This window comes from Grus americana, chromosome 3, assembly GCF_028858705.1.
Source record: "Grus americana isolate bGruAme1 chromosome 3, bGruAme1.mat, whole genome shotgun sequence".
Lineage (NCBI taxonomy): Eukaryota > Metazoa > Chordata > Aves > Gruiformes > Gruidae > Grus > Grus americana.
In genome coordinates this window covers 126,198,112-126,220,997 of record NC_072854.1, presented here as the reverse complement: position 1 = coordinate 126,220,997, position 22,886 = coordinate 126,198,112, and the positions used below count along the sequence as shown (strand labels likewise).

At 48.6% G+C, this 22,886-nt stretch overlaps 1 protein-coding gene across 7 annotated transcripts in view; it reads right to left on the bottom strand.

Annotated features, from left to right (window-relative positions):
• The window catches only part of SLC24A3 (solute carrier family 24 member 3), a 212,238-nt gene that overhangs the window by 24,653 nt on the left and 164,699 nt on the right, over positions 1-22,886 (bottom strand). For 6 of the 7 annotated variants that reach the window (XM_054822243.1, XM_054822241.1, XM_054822240.1 and 3 more), the window contains 4 exons: positions 8,134-8,208; positions 3,793-3,818; positions 2,065-2,118; positions 381-526 (listed from right to left, as the gene is read on the bottom strand). In XM_054822243.1, coding sequence (XP_054678218.1) covers positions 381-526; positions 2,065-2,118; positions 3,793-3,818; positions 8,134-8,208 — 301 coding nt within the window. The remainder of the gene's footprint in view (positions 1-380; positions 527-2,064; positions 2,119-3,792; positions 3,819-8,133; positions 8,209-22,886) is intronic. The other variant, XM_054822239.1, reaches the window with a different exon arrangement.

Below are 22,886 nucleotides of genomic sequence, written 5' to 3'. Positions count from 1 at the left end.
ATGTAAATGGGCATCTTCAGTGCAGAATAACAGTGCCCACAGGAGGACTTACAATGGCATGGCTGCAACAGTCTAAATAAGCAAGCCCCCCATGGCAAGCCAGGCTTGAAGCTGGAGGAGTCCTTTCAGCCAGGCACTTGTCCAGCAGCAAGAACTAGCCAGAGCAGGCCTGAGCTGCCTCCAGCAGCAAAAGATGTGGCGGCTGGGGTCACCACGCCGTGCCCCCAGGCACGGGAGCCATGGCCATCTGGCAGGGGGGGTTACGAAAGCGCCAGCTCCCCGCCTATTTCATGGCTGTAAGACAGGAGCAGTCCACACCATGTGAGTAGCGGACAAACTTGTAAACATTCAGAATGATGCAAGCAAGCAAGGTGACTTACTGGAACAGTTACCTTTCTTTAGTAATACCACTGTGGCATCGCAGTTGCTGCTATCGTCCATTTCCGTGTTATTTGCTAAACCGTTCACCATATTTGCAGAGTTTTTTGTCTTCCTTTCGAAGCAGTGATGTATGGTTGAGTTGTACCTGCAGAAATGAAATAAACTCTAGATGTACCTTTGCTCCTTCTGTGTGGATTTCTTGGCACTCTTCCTTTCCTAGACTCATATCCTGTGCGATCCAACTAAGGGAGGGAAGAAAACCCCTCTGGTTTTAAGGAAATCTAGACACTAAATTGTATACAATGCAATCTCTCTGTACCCAGAAGGCTGTGAAAGATACAAGACGTGAATCTTGAATGAAATGTATGCTTATGTATTATATGTAATTAATATTCTGTATAGCAAATAATGATTACTTGTCATCATTCAAATTTATTTTATATCACGTAATCATACCTGAGCACGAGTGTTGTTTTACCTGTAAAGACCTACCACAGAAATACAAGATCACATGCCTGAACTTTGGAGGCGGGGTGGGGGGGGGAAAATAATCCTTGTCTCTTATTTTATTTAGAGTAGCCAGGAGCTGACACAAACATGAGCGGAGGATCTCACCACGATACTCAAAGGCAAGGGTAGACCACTGTGAGCACCTGGCCGAGGTCTCTAACCAGGCCAACAACCTCCCCAGCTACATCCAAGCAGGTCTGAAACATCTGTTCACACTACAGTGTTGCTTTCAGAAAAAAAAGCCACTCTAGATACAGACATTACAACTGTTTTGCTGATCAGTTAACTGTTGAAAGGGTGAAGCTACCCTCCATATTAAAGACAAAGTTTCTAATTATTAGAAATGAGATGAATTCTGACTCACGTTCCCTTCAACCCAGCCTGAGTGTTTTGCTGTTCTCACTGAGAATTGCTCTCTCAATATTTACTCTACTCATCATTTCAAAACAAATCTCCACTCTTACTTGTTGAGACAAGACCACTGGTGTGCTTGGCAGCTGGTAAGTTTTGTTGAATGTTCCAGTTTAAATCTGGGTTTCCTTTCCACTGGCTTTTAAAAACAAGGCAGGAGGAGGGGAACCAAACAGCAGAACAGACTAGCTTTGCTAGCATGAACTTGCGGGAAAGAAGTTACACAGGTCAGAGGCTCAGAAAATCAAGGCTGATCGTGCTGGAGTTTTATCGTGGGTCTCCAAGCAAGCAAGAACAAACTGCTGTGGAGTTTTGCACGCGTAAAAAGTAGACTGGAGTCTCCTGCATGTTTATTTCTGGGTAGGGAAGCTAAAGCAAAGTCCGAAGAGGCTGCTTTGGTGGGACTTGGAGATGGACTTGGTTCTCTGCGCTGCCACAGACTTGCTGCGTTAGCCTTGGTGGGTTCACACAGGGCGAGATCCCTAAAGCATCGTCCACCTTTAGATGTCTGATCCTCGGATCTGTACTATGGGGATAAGCAGCCCCTTCCTGCCTCATCGGGATAAATTACAGATAAGTACCTGACAGGGCAAGGTGCTTTAACCCCTGCTATTGGAGGTGCTGCTGGTGTGCAAGCTGGGTGATGCAATGGGAGCCCTGCCCACAGCCCGTGGCTCTCTTTAATTACCTTTACAATCTCTGGAAAAGCACTGGAGCAGGGAGCCTTACAGTCTAAACAAGCCAAGGGCGCATTTTACTTACTTCATGATAACGATGTAGATGACATACATCAGCACTAAGACTAGGGACTCCCACCTGCAAACAAGAGCGACACAGAAAACACATCAGAGCAGGGCATGGCAGTCAGCTGCCCAAGTTCAGCCATTCCCCCATCTGTCACCCCACAAACTTGCAGAAAGGCTTAACCCTCTTGGGCTCTGTTAACACACCTCTAGAAAAAGGGATGCGTAAAGAAACGGCTCACGCACCCATGTACGGTGCCTCCTTTGTTTTCCTGACTTCTGCTCTGGTTTTACTTGGCCAAATCAACACGTCAGCTAAGAACAAGTGACTAAATCCAGAAGTTCAGCGAACAAATCGCGCACCCAAGGAACACAGACGCTTCTGTAAGGACAATACCTGTGGGGCTGTGGGAGGGGAGCAGTCGTCCTGCTCTGCCTGCATAGGTGTGAAGCAGGTTGTTGGACTTCCTGAGCGTGCTAAAGCACACCAAGTGTGCTGAGACAACTTGAACAAGGGGCAGCTGCTCTTTTGCTACTGAGAATGTAGCAAGCAACAGTTTAAACTGCTGATTAGATATTGCCAGGTTTTTTCTCCACTGTTTCTGTGTGAAACTAATGAAATTTCTATGAAAACAAAATAGAATATGACTTTCAGAACTTGTTTCTAGGTAATCTTTTTCATTGACCAAAATGCTGTATTCTGCATAGTTCCCTACAACAGACTGCTAGTCCTTGTGGAAATCATCCCATATCAGACTGCTATATACTAAAACTCATGGGCCATTTTCTCTTTAAGGATTTTGAGACATTGCACTAACCATATCAATACCTCATTCCCTGCTTCTGGCAGTTCAACACTCGGCTTCCGCATTGATGTATTTTAGTTGAAGGGCAGAATCAAATACAATTGGGCCTCGAGCCAATTTTAGTTAAAAAAACAATGCAAAACAAAGACAAACAAGCCATTGCTCAACTCAGTGTTTCAGAAATCCTTCTCTGAAATTAAACATAAATCCCCCAGGGAGAACAAGTTTAAGAAAACATGCACCCCAAAAAGCCTGACTCCCCCTAGTGCTTGTAATCTAAATAGTACTCGCTGTGAGTGAAATCAAAGCTACCACTGTCACTCTACAAGCACTGAGAGGTGCTGAAAACAAAATCATGAAAGCAAAACAACTGAAAGTACACTTTTAAAAGTGTTTGAAGCCCTCCTAGCCTGCCATACCTATTGCAGTACATTTAAGCACATTCATGGGGATATTAACTTTTTTTTTTCTTCTTTCTTTAAACCAGCCATTCACTCTCTAACATTGCCTTAGGAGCTTTTGTCTTTAAATTATTAAAAATCTAAATATTGGAAGAGACTTATTTATGCCTGCTTGGGTGGCCCTTTCCACTCGCAGATGGAATCCGGGACATCCCTGGCACACCGGCACCCAAGCAGCAGTCTCTGCAGAGCACGCCGCCATCCCCGGGCTGCTGCAGGGTGGGCAGAGGGCACCAACTGCTGCCGCTGTATCGGGAAACAGTCCGAGTGACGCTCTCCTAGAATTTCCTCTCTGGCTCAGAAAATGAGTTATTCTAGCCCATCTTGTGCTGAGGTTTCTCACGCAGCAGGAAACCGCTGCCTGAATCGCCCTGCAGAACTTTTTACGTTTCCCCTTGTCTCCTGATGAACTCTACTTAATTGTAGCTTTTGTCGTATAACCAGAAAAATGAAAAGGGATTCACGACCGGATATACTTACCAAGAAACTTTTTCGTCATAAATAAACTGTGGAGAAAAGGTTAAGAATAGGCATGTTATACACAAAATCACAGCTGAGAACAGCTCATCACCTGAGCAGGGGACAGAGAGGGCAGAGCGACCCAGGGCTCAGGGCAACAGGACTAAGCTCCGCTCTGTTTTGGCACTGCCCTCCTGCCCAGCCTTTGAACTTTCCAACCCTTAGTTTCTCTCGCCTAGTAAAGGCAGGCAGGTACTTCTTCCCAAATACCAGGGGATCCTTGCATAACTAGGGCTGTTGCAGCAGCGAAGCAGAAGCGGTTTCAGGGAAAACAGAAGTGAGTCAGAGAAGGGCCGTACTGCCTCGGCACTGCACGGCTGCTCTCACCACGGGCACGGCCTCTTCCCCGACCCGTTCTCGGGTGGTAACCGGGCCATCGCTATGTGGATTTACAGCCAGCTCCACCGCTGCTGTGAAATTTTGCTGGCTAAAAACCAGGCCCAGGGCGTTATTTCCTTAAGATCTACGCGATCATCGTACCAGCTGAACATAACTACCGTGAGACGGTAATTTCAGCACACCTGCGGAGGGATGCCGAAGCTCTCACACCAATGCTGCGCAGGCCTCCTCGGCAAAGGAAGGCGTCTCTTCCCGCCTGTGTCCCACGCCCCGCGTTGGGGGAGAGAACGAAGGGCGATTGCCCCGCCAGGCCCGGCCTGGGACGGCCCGAGGCGGCAGACGCCGGGCGCCGACCGGCAGGTGGCTGCAGCGCCCCGCGGCCGGGCCCTTCCCCAGCCCGGGCGGCCCCGCCACCACCGGCGTGCGGGGAGCTGAGGGGACAGCCGCCCTCCCTGCTGGCAGCACCCCGCTGCCTCCGCTTCTCCCTCCCACCTCAGGCGGGCGCCTGCGGAGGACCGCTCCGGCTGCCGGTCTCGGCTGTCACCGGCGGAGCGGGACAGCAGGAGGGCCCGAGGGCCGGCCGGGCCGTGCGCGGGGTGCCCGGCAGGGCCGGCCCTTCACGGCAGCACGGGGCCTCCCTGGGAGGCCGGAGCTGGGGTCGCACCTGCGGCCTGGGCAGCCGCTCTGCCCCGTCAGCCTCAGAGCAGCCCGGTGCCCGCTCAGTCCTTGCTGCCCGCTGCGCGGGGGGGCGAGCGGGAAACACCTCCACGGCAGCGCGCCAGAGAAAAGGGAGGGCAAGGGGACCTCCGCCAGCACGGCGAAACACTTCCCTTCAGCTATACACCCCGTCAGCTGCAACTCCTGCGTGACACCCGGCGCCGAGCAACAGTCGCACGGGTTACTAGAAGAAAACACGACCGCGCCACGTTACGCGTGTTGTAAATTACAGCTCCCAGTCACCCTGATCTGATCTGATCTGACAAGGCCCGATGTAGGTTGCGATGTGTTGGTGTGATGGGACACGAAAGCGTGTGCATTGGCCTTTGTGATTAAAAATAGCAGCCATCCCACTTCTGTCACTAATGACTCTGACCACGTCCCTTCAAGTTAAGACACACAGGCATCTTCTTCCTTTCAAGGGAAATAAGGAGCAACAGCTTTGCCAAGCTCTATGAGAAGACAGGGTAGCTTTGTAATAGTATTTTAAGGTTAAAAAAAAACAAGAATCAAGGTGAGGTAAGTATGGTAAGTGCGGTTTATCCACCTCTAATCTCTGTGATTTAGAGTTCGCTCATTCTTATCAAACGGCCTGGAGCACCGAACAGGTGAGTTTATACTGCTTTGCTATTTATTACTGCAGCGCTGCAATTCCTTTGCGAGCGGAAATGGAAGACGACAAAGTCACATTGATTTACCCGGCAGAATATCAAGCTTTTTAAAGTTACTGAATCTCAACACTGGCAGGAATGTATTTATTTCCCCTCAGGCGTATTTATGATTTGTAAAGACACCAGTGGAGTGTAACTTAGAATACAGCACCACGAGCTGCTGTTTAAAACACTAGGAGAGCAAACCTTCTACAACCAGTATCATCCCTCAAGAAACATGATTGTATTTCAGCCGCAGCAAAGTCTCAATGCCCTGATATGGCAGTTTTTCCCTATATGGCAAAGCATTTAAGCGCCTTCTAAAATTTAAGGCGCACAGAAATCTAACAAAGGGCGAACCGCACGCAGGTCACGCTACGCTCTGCGTGGAGCCTGTGGCTTGTCTCCCAGCAGAGACATCGGGGACTGGAGAGTCAGTACTGGAGTAACAATGTGCTGCCACCTAAATTTGATTCTGCCTTAAAAGGATAGGAAAGATCTGAGCCACTGTGAAGCCAGGGGTCCCTGGGTGAGTGAAAGGGAGGAGAAACTTCTTAAACTGAAGTAGCGTTTGACTCTGAAAGGAGAAATCCTCATTTGCCATCAACTGGGGAGCAATATTACATATAAAAGGGTTGCTAATCAGCTGGGAGCTAAATCTTTAACCCATTTAAAATGTTTTCCCTTCCTCCCACCTTTCCCTGTTTTTCTCTACAAGTGTTTAAAAGTCATTTGCAATGATAGCTGTGGAGTAACGCTGAAGCGAAGTGGGACGCGCTCCACGTCTCCCAAGCCTCCCAAGCCACAATTAGCCATGTGGTGCTTTAAGATGGGAATAAGAGTTCTGGCAATGCCTTCAAGCCTCCACTAATGCTTGGAGCTGCTCAGTCCTGCTGCCCTGGCTGCGTGAAGGACCTGCAACCTCACAGCTGATAAGATGAGCGGAAGAGTGGGCGTACATCTGGAGAAAAGCTAACCCGAGGCTTAGGAAAAAAATAACAGTATCCTGGTATTATGGGGTGCGCTTCCAAAAGAAAACCACTTCTGCAGTTCTGTAAGCATGAAGATCAGCTTATACAGAAATAAAGTATAGGAGAAAAATCTTAAGGATAACAGAGATGCCTGTTCAATGAGCCATACAACTTTCTCATTACATAGGATACATAGCCAGGAATTTCAGGGTGCACCGGACACCGTACAATAGAGAACGGTTCTCAACATCGTGAAGCAGCTGACAACCACAAGGATGAACCAGCCATGAAAAAACCTGCCTTGCCTAAATAATTTAAAAACCAATGACAGATTCAACAGATTAATTTATCTGCCACCATGCAATAAATGAAACGCCCAATCCAAACAACGGGAGGCTAAATGCCAGGCAGCTGCCCACATCTGTGCTTCCCGAGGAGTAAACTAAGAGAATGCCTGCTAGATGTCCTTAGGTGCGTGCAGCGTAATTTATTACAATTAGTGGCTGTGGCCAAGTGTGTTGTTTAGGAACACTTTTTGGTATGAGGTTACTGTCAAGCTGTCAAAGCAAAATTAAAAAAAAAAGTTTTTGTTTTGCAGCTCATTGCTAATAATTACGTAGAAAAGTAGTTTTTCATCAGGTGCAAAAAGGCTGACCTTGCAGCACGGGGAATAAAAGTAAAACCAGGTTGAGGCAAACCCTCTGTTTGAGATTAGACAGATATAAGCCTTTGCACCTACAGAACATGGACGGTATACAGGCATGTGCAGAATGAAGGCAAAACAAAACACACTGTTGAAACTGCGACTAATAAAAGTAGCACAAACTTCAGAAATGCAAGTGTTCATCTTCTAACTCTAAAGTTCCTTTCTCGCTTACATATGGAAGTTAACCCCACAAAATCACTCTTTCTTTCTTAGGGAAGCTAGGGTCCTAGACTAGGCCAGGGGGGAAAAAAAAAGGCGAGAGAAGGAAAAAAAAAAAAAGGCAAAGTAGCAACTATTACCAAGAAACGCAATTGTTACATTTCCTGACTTTGTTTGGTATTGGTTGCAAAGGTAATGCTAAACTGATGGCAGTGTGCTAACATGTTTTCACTGTATAGCCCGATTCTGAGAGACTGAGAGTACTTACTGAGCTTGATGAAAGCTGGAACAGAAGCGGCACTAAGAATTACTGAATCCGTAGCCTTCCTTAGAGGATTTGCTGCTAGCGCGCACTGAACAAGACCTGCCCCAGTTACGTGCGGAAAAACTAACTAACATTTTGTAGTTGTCGAGGATCTCTGTCCTCTGGGCACAAATGCTGCCTCCTTACAGGTCGGTGAGACGTTTTAGGAAGCCACGAGGGCCGCTGTCAGGACACATCCATTCCAGAGCTGGCGGTGGGGCTGGGAGCGGGGCAGTGCACTTCTCCCCAGCCGTCGCTCTGGGCTCTCTGGACACTCCTCGGTCTCAGCTTTTCTACAGAACCAGGAAGATCACAAGTACGTTTTTCCACAGGCAGACAACCGTGTGACTCCTGGAGCTAGGCTCTTAGCTACGAGACTGATTTCTTAGCAGGTTGCCTTTACAAGTGGCAGTAGACAGGTGGGCTCCTACAGAAGAATAACCTTCAAAAACTTACCACAATGAGTGCAACAACAGACAGTGTATAGTAGATTGAATCTCTCAAGAGACTCCACGACGACAGTGCAACGACCTGGGAAAACAGGCAAAAAGAGGATGTCAGCCAGGCTCTCACCACCATGGCTGCCACGCTAACAGTGTGCGCCAACGTTAAGCCCGTCATTCTGTGTAAGCTGTCCCCACGCATGCTATGAGATGAAGAGGAGACCCAAGCCCGGAAACGCGGTGGCTTTCTGCGGCTGCTGGAGGAACTGCCACTAGGGAAATGGTGGGATGGCCAAATCTGAAGAGAAAAAGGTACAAGGTCACAGGCAGCAGATGACTTCCATGCAAAATCACAGACATTGCTAAATCACATCAGTGTTGTCAAAGCCACGGAAAGGGGAATCAAGTCCCAAGCATTTGTGGATGACAGAGAAGTTCCCCACGAGCTCAGCAGGCCCCCTGACACCCTCTTCGCCCTGAAATCCCCCCCGTGCACAGGCACGGAGCCTGCAGTAGCAGTCCCGGCAGGCTGAGCCATTCCCCAGGTCTGGCTGTGCGCTGCGAGGGCGGTGGGAGGGGGCTCAGCTTTACCAGCAGGACCCTTCTGGGCCAGCGCTGATGCTCAGCAACCAGTGTCACGATGGAGAACGGTCACAGGAGATGAACGGGCCTGTCAAGTCTCTGGGACAGGACATGACCGCTCCTTCCACCCACCCTGCGGTTCGCATCTGTTTCTCGAATTAATTTTCCCCAGCCTGGGACTCCTGCCTTCCCTGAGAGACGAAACCAGCCTGAAACGTTGAGCAGGAGTGCAAGGTATGCAATGGCCCAGCAGACAGGTGAGCACCACCGGACACAGTCCCCAGCTGCTGCCTAGCCATGCGGGTCCTCCCCATCCTTGTCCTACCACCACGTGCCTACGTCCACCACGAGTCCAGCTGCTGGCACCTCATGCAGTGGGTTTCCAGGAATTTTACACTGCTGGATGATGCGCTTATCCTTGCTAAAAATGTCAACTTGACCCATGTTGACTCATTCAGGCAAAGACAACTTCGACAACAGAAGTGGCACCGCAAAACAAGAGTCTGACAGCACAGAGCAGCCAGATCCCCAGCATGCTGCTAGCCTGAACCTCAGCAGAGCCATGGCTTCACGCGCCACACCGACAGCTATCACCACAGGTCCATGTGCATTCGCACAGGTTTTGGGACAAATACCCAAGTTAGCACTCCAGCAAAGTGTTAACAAAACCCAGGAATTTATATGCAACAGAGGATAAAATGCAATTGCCGTGCAGTTCATTTCACTTGACACCTTCCAAAGCCATGGAAATGAGGAGGAATTGTCATCGTAGGCTGAACAAGCCTGCAATTCAGACCTTAGAAGAAATAAATACGAGTGAATAAATTAGCCTTTAACTTCATTAACAGTATTCAAAAGGGCAGATTAAAAGCAGTCATGTGGCAGTAACATCTTCAGTATGTTTTTGCAGCCCTAGGAAGTCCCCTCAATAGAAGCTTCTCCTCAAATCTTTATTTCCCATTTCCAGAGTGCATTTCAAATACTGTGGGTCACATCCTTCACAGGTGTAAACCACAAGGAGGAAGATGGGAGATGGCTAATTTACACTGATTTGGAGCTGGCTCCTGAATGTACAAATGAATTTTCTGACCACATAGTCCTGTCATGCTTGTGCATGAATTCAGTCAAACAAACAGTAACTGCATTTTCATTTCTATGATATCTAAAAAAAGGTCCTATTTCAGAGTGCTAGCAAAATCAGGTTCCCAGATTTCTCTGCATATTAACTCTTACGATATTGGAATTTTCCAGAACTGCTAGCAAAACAAATACTGTAAAAAGATAGTGACCATTATACCTCAAAATCTCTGCAGTCTCTTAATACTACAGCTCTTTAAAGAGGATGTAATTTATGCCCAGTGTAAAGTCTCTTTATGCAACCACTGACATGTAAGAAACTCCTATCTGAAATAAAGTCCTTGAGTCAGATTAGATTTCTACCAGCTGACAATACATTTCAATGCATGTAAGGATAGATGAATGGAGGTGCTTTATGATGGAAATTTTCCAATGCAGAAACCTGGAGTTGGGTTCATAATTCTATTTAGAGATCTTTAATTAAATCTCACATCTTACAGATAGCGGACCCCTTCATTTTGATTGAGCAGTTTTTGTAAGAGAGTTTATAAAATAATTTGACATTATTCTACTCAGCTTTTATGATGCTGCTTAAGGTCCTATGCACTTTTCTCAGCATGGATGCTGGTGGGGATTTTATAGCTGTAAACTTGAGCTCTGCATAATATAAGTGACAACATTTCTGAAACAACTGACAAACCCCATATGAACGGGCTTGCTGGCAACTGTCGCTATTCTAATAAACTCTGTCCTGGGTATAAGGGGTGTCAACACGCAGCGGAGCATATCTGTGAAAGCAGGATGTCCTGGGTACTACAGTCAAGCTAGTATCTCTCCCGTTCTTTGATATTCTACAATAATCTTGAAGGCAGTCTGCAATATTTTCCCAGGGAATTTTCCTCAGCCACCCGAATGAGCACATTAAGATCCAGACGCTTAAGTGCAGCTATCTAGCAGGGACCTAGCGCACAAAAGTCATAGACCAAGATACTGTGGGAATCACAAGGGCTCTCGTGTTGATTTCGGATTGGATCGAAGGGAACACGCTCGTGCCCCGGAACTGTACAGGCTGCTCACATTTCACAGCTCTCCTTAGGCTGCGAGTCATTTAACTGAACCATTTGATCACTGGGAAGAATAATCTGATGTAGGAAAGCCATGCACATAAGATAACCATGCACCGAGGGTAAAAGGAGCTAATTAGCACTGAGGGAAATGGCGGCACTCTCAGCTTCCTGAGAATCACGTAGTCTCGTTATAACTGTCGAGACCTCGAATACCTAAGTTGCACCATATAGTCTTGCAGCAACCGAGGACTCTACATAAATCTTAACGCACTGGAAACCACTTAAATTACAGTTTAGCAGACTAAGGCAGAAAGGAAATCAGGGAAGCAATCAGCTGGGGCAAACACATGCTAAAATTTGAGTTTTAAATCAGCAATACTGTAACCCAGCGGAAAGCTGGTCCTCTGGGAGCCGAGCATAAGGAGGCAGCTTTAAAACCACTGATTGTCAGGTTACACATTTCCTCCGTTCGAAGGAAGTACCCAAAATTCAAACCCCAGACAATGCCCATTAGCCCTCTCTTGCCTGCCACACTGGGGACTGAATCTGGCATCCCCAGAGCTGAAAGGAAGAGCCCTTTAGTTCAGGCTTAAATGGGAGCAAGCCCTGGCGAGTCCGACACAGATGAGGACCCATAGTGCACGCTCACCCACACGCTGCAGCATCATTCCTGGGGGTCAAACGACCCACACTAGACATTTGGTTTCTCATTGGCAAACTTTCACCCTGCAAACTCTTACGTCTAAGATTTACTGAAGGGCTGGAGAGTAGACAAATCAAGATCTTATCAGCTCCAATTTGATTTCTGCGGTTCTTAACTCCTGAAGCAGCAGCCCCATGCAGCACACGCAATCTCCTCCATCTAGCACGCACATGGAGATAAGCCACCAGGGAGAAAATCACTGAAAATCAGACAACAGCACCTGCTGCTGTTGGCACCTAAGTGAGCTCAGGGCACCCAGGGCCTCAGTGGCAATATACTCCATGCCCTATCCCAGGGCTTCACCATCTGCCCTCAATAAAATTGACCCTTCTCTCTTCCAAATTATTTCTCTCCCCTTAGCAGTGCAGAATCCCTTCTCCCATCCAGAAGGGACCTGGCGACAGAGGCCATCCAGCTGGCTTTTTCAAAGCCTGCTACTTGCCTGCTCTCCCGACGACGGCGATGGGCCCGAGACGAAGCGTGTGATGCAGAACGTGGCTGCTGCTACCTCAGTAAGGATGTCTGTGCTCCTGCTGCTGCCAACAAAGGTGCAAGGTAGTCCAGAGGGGTATGCGCTGCTGGATATTTTCTCTGCTCAACTTTCCAGAGGAAGCATGTTGAACGTTATCTAAGCACATCCACATTCTTCAGTGATCTTTTTTACTCTGAATTGTTCCAGGGCTTTTCCTCCTCTCGTGGCCCGTTCTTTGCTTGACATTCTTGGGCCGAATGATCAGCTACAAACACTGCCTGGAAATGCTAGGCTTTGGAAGCAATCTTCCTAATCGTGTTTCTCTGTTACCCTCTGGCACAGAAGCTCTAGATTTTCAGGTATTAAGAGCTAATAACTTGATTTGTTAATATGAAGAGGCAAGAATGCTTGGGCGAGGGTGTCAAAAGGTTAAAGACAATCCCCATGCTGATTAGCCTTAAGGCTCTACAGAGATCAACAGAGACGTGCCGACGGTGAATCCACCACTCGGTGCCTCACAGCTGGCAGCATCTCCTTCCCAGCTGACGGGCACACGGTGCTCGACTCCTCGCGTGTAGTTTGGTTCATTGACGTCAGATCTTGACAGAGATTGCCGTTCAGCAGAATGCGTTTTTGGGCAAAGAGGAATGTTTCTCATGAGTTCTAAAGGGAAGTGGCAGAATGTTTCTAATTCATTAAACATACTTTTAATACAAACTTAGCTCCTACAGCACTGCACCACAAGCAAATGTTCCTTAGTGACTGACCACGGTCACTATTTTGGGTAGGCCTTCCGTGCAGCTCTGGGGTCCAAGAGTGCTTCCAAATTAATCAGCGGTCTGGAATTTTACTCCACAAAGTTTGAATGAGGCTGCACTGAGAGCCACAAAGCTCTTTTCTGGAGAAGCAGCTTCTTCTTTTAATAGTCAGCCACAGCCTGAAAGATGACTGCAAACTGAGACAGCCTCACCTGGCAGTGCTGCAAGGCGGGTTAAGAAAACAGGCAGCGAACACAAGCCCCTCTTCCCTGCTGCTGCCTTTCCCCCTCCTCAGAGACAGGGTGCCAAGGGAATACGTACCGCGGCCAGGCTCTGCTAGGCTGGGGACGAGAGGAGAAGGCAGGCAACTGGGTGGTTCACAGCAGATGCTGCTCCCTCAAGTTTTCATTCATTACGTCTAGGTTCTCATCAAGGGCTTGTCAAAAGCAGAGAATCTGGGTCAGTCTTCACGCAGCCCCTCTTTGATGTGGACTGTGCAGAAGCAATTAGGGAAATTCTTACACCACCCTAACGGAGGCTGGGATCTGGTTTTTGAATGCTCGTCCGTGCTGACTAACAAAACTCTCACTGCGATACCTTGCAGGCACCCTGAAAGATCACAACCAGACAGCAGAGTGCCGCGTCAGCCTCTTCAGTCGGCTGCAGCAAGACACGCAGTGGGAACCTCCTTGCACGCTACTCCTAGTTTGCAGGAGCCACCCTCGGAGCTGAGGGGTGGCTCTTAAAGCCTGGTGGGGTCCCCTCCAGAGGTGCAGTTTTCCTGACACTACCATTCAGCAAATCCTTGACACAACTCCAAATCAGCCCTGTGATAACAGGATCTCATATCAAAGTAAGGTAAATGACTAACTGCTGGCCAATGTTACTGTAAGTAGTGAATGCAGGTGGAGATGGGGGACAGATTTTTAGAGAAATCAGACTGGCAGTAGTTTGCAGTTAATACGTGCCTTATGCATTTGGAATTATACAAAAATAAAAAGGGCTCTACCTCAGGTATCAGCTCTCATCCTGGAGACGATGGGAAGATGAAATCCAGGAGCACTTCACTGCAGAATACTTGCAGAATTCAGTCTCCGGCAAAGCCCTGTTTTTTACCTCGCAGCAACCAAACCCAAGCACCGCTGCAACCCACTGAAGAGAGACAGGTCACAGCAGGGCCTGTCAGCTGAAGTATCTGAGCCACAGCTGAAGAGAACTTGGAAGGGAGAAGCTTCATGGTGCATACATGTTTTGCTGTTCACCCATCTAGACGCAACACATGCATAGCTCCAGAATGCGGTAGCGATACCGCTTAGTATTGTGTGGATCCCAGTCCCTCCTCTATCCAAACATGACCCCAGTAACAACCAAATCAGCATTCATTTCAAGAGAGCCTGCTGGGCTCCACAGCCAACCATCACTCCAGCGGGTCCAGAGTTTCAGGAAGAGAATTACCTACAGTCCACTTTGAAATCTTCATTTATCGATGGCTTTCATTGTCGTTAACTGCATTGGTAATAACAGCGATATTAGTGGAGGTTTAATTTTACTTGTTTTGCGTGAATATAAACGGCAGATGTCTTAGCAATAAACATCATTATTGGATCTTAATGACCTTATGCAAATCCAACCAATCATCCTGAAGTCACAGCTGCTCAGCCAAGCCAAGCAGAAAATTAAAATATCTTCCATGAAACAACCGAGACACTTTCTCCACCAGGTACTTGGGAGAGAGGGAAACAACTTGATTGGACACAGCAAAACCTGCCTACAAGGACGGATTCTTGTGTGCCAGACACTTATGTTAAAAATAGAACTGTGCTTCATTTGCAAAATTCAGTCATGAGCAGTTTGTCATCTGTGTCAGTGCCGGGTAGAAAGAAAAAGGAAATCTACTTCACCGTGCTCAGGTGAAATTTAATAGGTTCCACTGTCTTTTGTTCGGTTAAATACAGTCTAAGGTTCATTCAAATCTGAAAAGTCATAGCCGTTAAGGAGATATGTCTGTGAACGAGACAGAAATAAAGGGATTATTACAGTTCCCACAAATGGTGGCACTTAAAAATCATGGAGCTTTTTTGAAATACAAACAAACCTTTGGAATACGAACAAACCTTTGGGGCAGTTCCTTGAAGCCCTCACATCGTGACAAAGGTGGGCGCCAACTAGCCAGGGCTGCTGTCCGCCACGGAGATGGTGTCTCTCACACAGAGCTCTCCTGCAACAGAGCTCTGGCATCTTCCTGGGCATGGACGTCTCGCAGGCGGTGAACACCGTCGCTGCCCAACCTCCCTCACCGGATAAGCCACCAAGCTTCCTCTGGTGCAAGCAGAGGACCATGACATGACATGGCTCGCTCCCGGTCCCGCTCCTGAGGCCCTGCGTGCATCTGGCTATACGCGGAGGTGATGAGTTGCTCCCGCGTGTCAGGAGATGGCAGGCGAGTCTCTGAGCCTCTGGAAACCGGTCCAGGCCTAGTCGGTGGTTGACCTCAGGGCCAGCTCACGCTTACAGGGACAACTTGTGAGCAGGCTGCGAGCCAGATGAGTCACGGGGCTGGTGGCCGCAGCAGACTGCTCTGGACAGTCCACACCCTGAGGGACCCCCTCCTGTCCCAGGACCAATGCACCCAGCTGAAACACCCCTCATAAGACAGCAGCTCAAACCAGAGAAGTTAAAAAGGCCCCTCAGATTTTGTGCTGCTCCGGCATCTGTCAATCTGTAGGGAAAAGCAAGAAAAGCCAAATTCTTTCTGCCTGTCTTGACAGCAGCCTGGGAAATCCTGACTTCTGAGAAGCTGAATATCCCTGACTGCCTTGGGTAAATCTGTCAAGGGCTTCACTCTCCAGGACAGCCCTGACAGGGACTGATCTCTCAGGGCTTCTCAATTTCCCTTGACAAGGCACAGGGTCTGCCTTTTAACTTTGCCGTTCATTATGTTAAGAACTCCTTGCTCAGCTCAGGTAATTACAAGGATCCTGCCACCTGCCTGCTCGTCCTTACTGGTCACGATATCAACGAAGCATCGTGTATTAACGCAAAAGAGTGACACTGCCTTATTTGTACTAATCTCTACATTTTAGGTTAGGCTGCGGATCCACCTATGACTTTCAGGAAGAAGCCACTGCAGAGGCTCTGCACGTTTCCTGGGAGACATACCCGCATACATTACGCTAAAGAAGAGAGCTAGCCTGGAGGGTGAGGTGTTCACCTGGGACTGAAGCAATGCAGTCCTTGTTCTGCCCCCAGCCCTACGGCCTAAGCTTGGGTGAGTTAATTAAGCGCTCTCCCTTCCTTGTACAGGAGAGAAAAGATTTTTTTTTACCCAGCAGCAGCACTGGAGAATAAACGCATGTGGGACTGCACGGGGCTGAAATCCTTCAGAAATGGGGGACCCGCAAACATCGCAGATACACGCTTACTGAGCTGTTGTACCGTGTTCACTTCTCACTCATACCCACCTTGTTCACATGCAACTCTCTTTTGACAGTATTTCTCTGTTCAGCTCTTTTTTGCCCTAGTGTTAATCAGCTTGCCAGCACCCACTTGTTTTGTTTGCCACTGCAAACCATTCATTAGCCTGCCCAGCAGTACCCCGAGGGCTCATTTTCACCTGCACCATGCCCACAGCAAAACATGGGGTTGTGCCTGAGCTAAGAGGCGTGGGCTAGAAATCCCACGTCCAGGGCTCGGTACAGTTTTAGAGGGTGGCGAGGCCCTGGTGGCACTTCACCCCACTCCGTAATTCAGACACGGAATCAGCCAGGCAGGTCCAGCAGGATCTCAGAGGCTGCCCGTGGGTCCCCAAACATCAGAGGCTCCCAGCCCTCACCGGCGGGATGTTTTTTCCTGGCATCTCACTTGCATCTTCCTGGCTGCAGCCTGCAGCCAGGTCGGAAGTCTGCCACGTGGCCTCCTTCCACACTATTGGCCTTTTGGGGACACTCTTCCGATGCATTTCACACCCTCTCTGAGGTAATTTCATCTCAACCAAATCTCCCTCACCTGCTTAGTAAAAGGTCCCATGAACCGGGCTCACAATCAGTGTTTCTGCCGGCTCCGGAGGCAGCCCCTCGGGGACGCAGGCAGCCTGGAGGCCAGTACTCCCTGTCCCAAGGCACCCCGCAGCACCCGGCAGCGTGCGGCCGCCAGGAAAAACAGCAAAGGCAGCACTAAAGGTGATGTCTGTGATTCAGAGGCTGCAGACTTCGTGCTGTTTGAAAGGTCATGACCAAACAGAAGGTGGGAAATAGCAACTGCATGTTTAATATTCCACACACGCTTTCTTGCTCGCTAAGTCCTATAGCAATTGTAATGAAGATAAAAGGCAGGAAGGAATTTCATAAGATAATTGCTGCCATCTTCCAGCAGTGTTTACAAAGAGAGGAACTGCCTAACCATCAGGATCTGTAAGTTAATTTTCAAAAAACTTCCCTTGTTTTAGGCACTATTACATCCTACCTGCAATCAGCAAATCAGTCAATCAGAAGCTAATAATCGTTAGCTGCAAATCAAATACAACAGAGATCACGGGGTATACTTTTCCCCCTCGCTGCTCCCCCAGTGATCATCTGCCAGACTCAGACATGAACCTGTGAGTCAATCACACTTATTCCCACTTTACAGTCCCTGGAAGGAACAGAAACATCAGTGAGAGCAAAATCCAAACATCTCTGGATGTTTCCTGAGGAGCTGGGTCCAGAGAGCTGCAGAGACACGAGAAACCGCAGCAAGGGGAAAGCTCTCCGCGCTGGCCGGAGCAGCCCCACGAGAAACCGCAGCAAGGGGAAAGCTCTCCGCGCTGGCCGGAGCAGCCCCACGAGAAACCGCAGCAAGGGGAAAGCTCTCCGCGCTGGCCGGAGCAGCCCCACGGTGCAGGCGAAGGACAGGTGAGGCCGGCTGCCAAACTGCCAGGCAAACGCACGAGGGACTATCTCGTGACAGCACAGCAGGAGTCCCTGATCCCACGCCCCCTCCTAGCAGGAACCACTCTGCAACAGCTGAAATTTTAGACAGAATCCTGCCTGCAAAGCCACCGGCGCCTGCGCAGCCTGCCTGGAAAGCCAGCAAGCAGTCGATGTCAGCCGAAGGCTCCTGCGCTGGACTAACAGCACAGTAGGATGTCCTGGACCCAATGCCAGGGAGCAGAGACGCTCCCTTCTATACCCCACGGTGACGTCTCCCTGCTGTTGACGTGCTGGGGTCACGGCTGTCCCAACATCCCAGGACACTACGAGAACCCGGCTCAGTCCCCTGACCATAGTATTTACTGAGCACCTCCTGGCGAAGACGCCAGAGTCCCGCAACGTAGCGTTCAGGCTTGCTCAGGGCTTTGACCAATACTGAATACCCCTCCCAACATAAAATATGAGCGTGGGTCAGGCCAAAAAAAAAAAATCCAGGCCTTAAAATACACGTCCCTCTAAGCCAGTAATTGCTGAGCAGCTCTGATCTAATGGACTCACTGGGAGGAAAGCTTCCTCCCAATTACCAGCCCTCTAATTTTACCACTGGTTAGCCATCTCTGCACACTTCAACTGTCACTCCGACTCCCGGTTCGTACATTGCAGACCAACTCAATTTATTCTCATTATTTCCCCAAGAATATTTGCTTTTTAAAGCAGCTCCTGATATTTTCATTACTGCGGCAGCAATCTGTCTCTGTGACATTCTCCAAACCTCAGGACAAAGCCAAAAATATTTCCCTGCTCAACTGGTACTCGTAATTGTCCATGAGTTATTCAGATCAGCGTGTCCTTTTAGCTCAGCTTCCTGCAGCACCGAGGCAGCAGGACCCTGAAGACCTGCATCTGCAGGTGTCTCCTGGACCGCAGGCGATTCTGTGCAGGATTTGCAGCAGGAATTCAAGGACGGCTGTAGACAGGGTAACAGGAAGGCGTGCGCAGGGTAAACACTTCCCAGTCTCCTCAGACTGGCCAGTCCTTGTCAGACATAAAACCAGATTTTGTGATTTCCCTTGCTTTTATGCTACAAATGATTTAAGAAAAAATTCTACCAACGGTAAGTCCACAGTGTTGATCTGTGTGTGAATTTTGACAGAGAAAAACTGACCTCAAACGGTGACGGTGTTTAGTGGCGATTAGGAACTAGATTCGTTTTGATGCTGATAGTCCATTTTCAACTCTTCTGATTACCTCCTCTATTTGCATCCTACTATTGAATGTAATTCTGCAAATAAGGTTTTGAAATGTTAACATAAAAAAAAATCCCAGCAACTTCTATGATGGCCAGACCAGTCCTGGATCGTGGACCGTCCAGACAGCAATCCTGGCACCTGACCTGCCTATGACGCCAGCCCCCATCACATCCTCCCGAAGCAAAAGACGGTCTTCTATCAGTACCGTCACGTTGTCCCTGAGACGTGCTGTCCTATGAACCCCTCACCAATGCCAATCCCCCCAGTGCCCACATGGCCCATACATCACTCATTCTGTGCTAAGCAGCTGGCTTGCTGCATCCACATTGCTGCCCCGCCACGGTTTCCTTGTGCTTTCCCGTCTGCACGCTCGGTCCCTCCCGTTGTCTCCCGTCACACGCTCCGATCACCGCTTCCCAGGCTCAAGAGCTATGTTCTGGCTCTGTATTTGTGTAGCGCACAGTACCGTGGAGTTTTAATCCACGACTGAGGCTGCCAGGTGCTATCACACCTGGCAACAAGGACCTTATGAGGAAAAAACCCCAAATCATCAGTAGGTCCGATCTCACTGACCTTGCCGCACAGTTTCTGGTTCGACTCAGACACAGATGCCAGGTCCCTGACACCATGAAGTCCAGGCTTGCGTGCCCCACCGGACAGAAATGATGCAAGCAGCCCTGCTTCAAGCTAAGCATTTATTAGCCACTTTGCTAAACAGGCGTGCAGTGCAGGAATACCAATTTTCATGCATGCTGCTGGCCTAGTTCTGGGAAATAAAGTTACTTCGGGAACAACGAAATGCTTGTCAGACCTCTCCAAAAGGAGACCAAAAGGTTTATGGTGTAACAGGTAGCTCTGACACAGCTTATTCACCCAGCACAGGTTGATGCTATATAGCAGCATCGTGGAGACAAGGCATGACGCTCCCAGAGAACAGGACAAAGTCGCCTTCAGTGTTTTCTGGCTAACGAACAGACTGCGTGGGTAACACAAACCATGTTTGCTTGCACAAATTTGCTATAAACTCACAAGTTCCTTATTCCCAAGATAACACCACTTGTGTTAAAGGGGAAGCTAGAAAGGAATTTAATTTGCTTTATCACTCAGAGTTGCTCTGTTATCTGCCAGTGCCAAACATCCCAGCAGGAAAACCCCCCGGGAAAAGGAGCACTCTGCTGTTTTTACAGTTGGCGAACATCCTCCTCGATCGCTCCGAAAGAACACCAAGAAGGACGCACGAGGCAGAGGAGCCCGTTCAGCTGCCTGCCCAGACGGCAGCAGGGACGGGAGCCGCGCAGCAGGTAACTTCTGCTGCTGGCCCTGCGGCCGGGAGCACCCTCGTTATTCTGGGGGTGCGCAAGGGCTTTACGAGGGCACGCAGAAAGGCTGCAGCCTCCCAACTTTGAGGACCCTGGGGCAGCATCTCTATATTAACTGATGCCTCTTTGTCCTGAAACTCCATCGACATCTTTCTGCCCTGCCTGCAGCCTAAGCTGCTTCCCGATTGCCTGGCTTTCTGTAGGACAGCAGGAACGACTCCGCCAGCATCCTCCCTCTGCTCTTCCGATACCTGGGGCTTCACATACACGTGGCCGTGCCAGCAGCTCTGTGCTCCCATCAGGACCACAGCCTTGACTTCTGGGACAAATTCTGTCTTCGGTGGAAGTCTCAGTGCTGGATCCTTGTCTGGCTTATTACTCTGTCCCTTTCTTGCTTTCAAGTCTGCAGCACACTCCCATCAGCGAAAGAGCAGGCCCACAGGCACTAGAAAATGTTGCCAGCACAAAAAAACGTTGTGCCTCGGACTACAAGAGCAGTGGACAGTCCCAACAGTTGGCATTAAGTTCTCCTTAAACTACTTCTCCACAGTTTTACATGTTTTCCATCGATGGTCACAGACCAACGAAGCAAAAAACCAACATTCCAACTCTCCCCTCCCAAAACTCCTCCACAATCCAGGAGGAGAAGAAAAAAAAAGCTCATGACACAATCATAAAGCCAAAGGTCAGTAACGACTCCAGTCTGAATTACTTGTTGTCAGTGAAATTAAAGCTTAAAGGATTAAGACGCATGCAAGCTAACCGTATGACAGAACTAGGTTAAAAATAGATTACAAAAGTCCATCCCAGTCTCTCCAATAAACAGCGTTCTACCTGGTTATTAAATCTCTGTTCAGATTCCTCATCTCAGCTCTTCACTATTTGTGACATCTATTTCTTGGGTATGTTTTCACAGAGAGATAAAACTGAGCGCAGGTCAGCTGATGATTCTGAGAGGCATCCCCAGCTTGCACAAGGGTCCACCCCGACTCGGACGGAGGAGAGCCTTCTGCATTTAGGTTACTTTCTCAGGTAAAAGAATACCACTGGAGCGGGAGGCGGCAGGTCGGACGGTCACGGCAGTCCTGTTTTACTCCCGTACATTGAGGAATGACACCTGGCCACCAACTAGACCCCTTGACAGAAGATATAACTGGAAGAGTCTCTAAAAAACCAAGAACGTCTCTGGCACAACCCAGCATTCATGGTCCCCTGCTCCACCCAGAGCAGCCTGTCTTGTTCTGGGGAAAGCTGAAATAGAGAAACTAGAACTCACATGAAAAACACAGCAGTTAAATGGTCATTAACAAATCAAGCTGTCCAGATTAAAAATTACTGTTTAATGCTGGAGTGACTTGCAACTAGTGGTTATAATGCTTTGACTTAAGCATTTTTCACTAACCTCTTCTCATCCTTCACTCTCTTCTGCAACACTGCAAAAGGCTGCAGTTTAGTGCTGGAGGAGGACAGAGGAAGATGGGATGGCATGCAGGAGAGAGCAGCAGAGCTGCAAAAAAAAAAAAAAAAAAAAAAAAAAGAATCTGGACGGGGGAATTTTCAAAACTGAACAAACTCCGGCTCGAATGAAAGCTGAATTAAACAAGCATTGACTGCTTCCCAGAATCCCACACCCTTGCTGCCAAGGATGATGAGAGGGCAGTGGAAGGAGGGGAGAATTTGTGAAGCACAAACATGAGAGTGAGAGAAGACTTGGAGGGGACCCTGGGCTAAGGTCAGTCTCCCCATACACAGTTGGTCTGCAATCACGGAAAAAGCCTAACAGAATCCACCACAACACAGACGGCAGACTCCATGCCCGTATCTCCTCCCTGCTATCTAGCATGCATCCCCATGACATGTTGCTGAACTTAGTTTGGAGGGTTGCATCTGCTACCATTTCATCTCTTGCAGCATTCTCTTACCTTCTTGTGCCTTCTCTTTGTCAGTAGAAAGCAAAACAGACCCAGCAGCTAAATAAACAATTTTTGGGTTATGTGACTTAGCTGTACAAATGAGAATATGCATTAGTGTCACAGGCGTACGGACAACTGAGGACACAGCTACGGACACATCCAACCCGCACTACATCAGCATTTGGGGAATAAGGACAGTCCTTAATATATTTCCATATACTAAGACCATCTATGGCTTAAGAATCGCACCTACTGCCTAGATGAAACAAGGCAAAGCTTCCTCGGTGTGTGTGTGCATGTAAGACATCAGCAGGACATTGCAGCAGGATGCAAGAAGAAAGAAGGGAAAGCTTCTAAGGCTCAGTGCCGCAGCCAAGCGGGCTGCACTCTGCCATCCATAAGGGTAAACATCTATCCTCTAAATATGCCTCGGACACAGATTTCAAAACGCGTCAGAGGTTGAGGTCTTCGGCTTCCAGAGGCCCGGTTTAAGATATTTTTAAGAGAGACCTGATTGTCAGAGTGTGGATGCTAGTTGAGAAAAATCCAACCTTTGCAGGCGGTTTTGGTTCGGCCAACAAACCGCCGGCCGCCTGCATCGATTGTCACTTTTTGAAAACAGGTCCTCCTGTGCCAAGGATAAAGGCCTCAGGAGATTTCATTGCTCATGTCAGTGAGGAGAGACAGAAATTAAAAAAAAAAAAAAAAATTAAAAAAT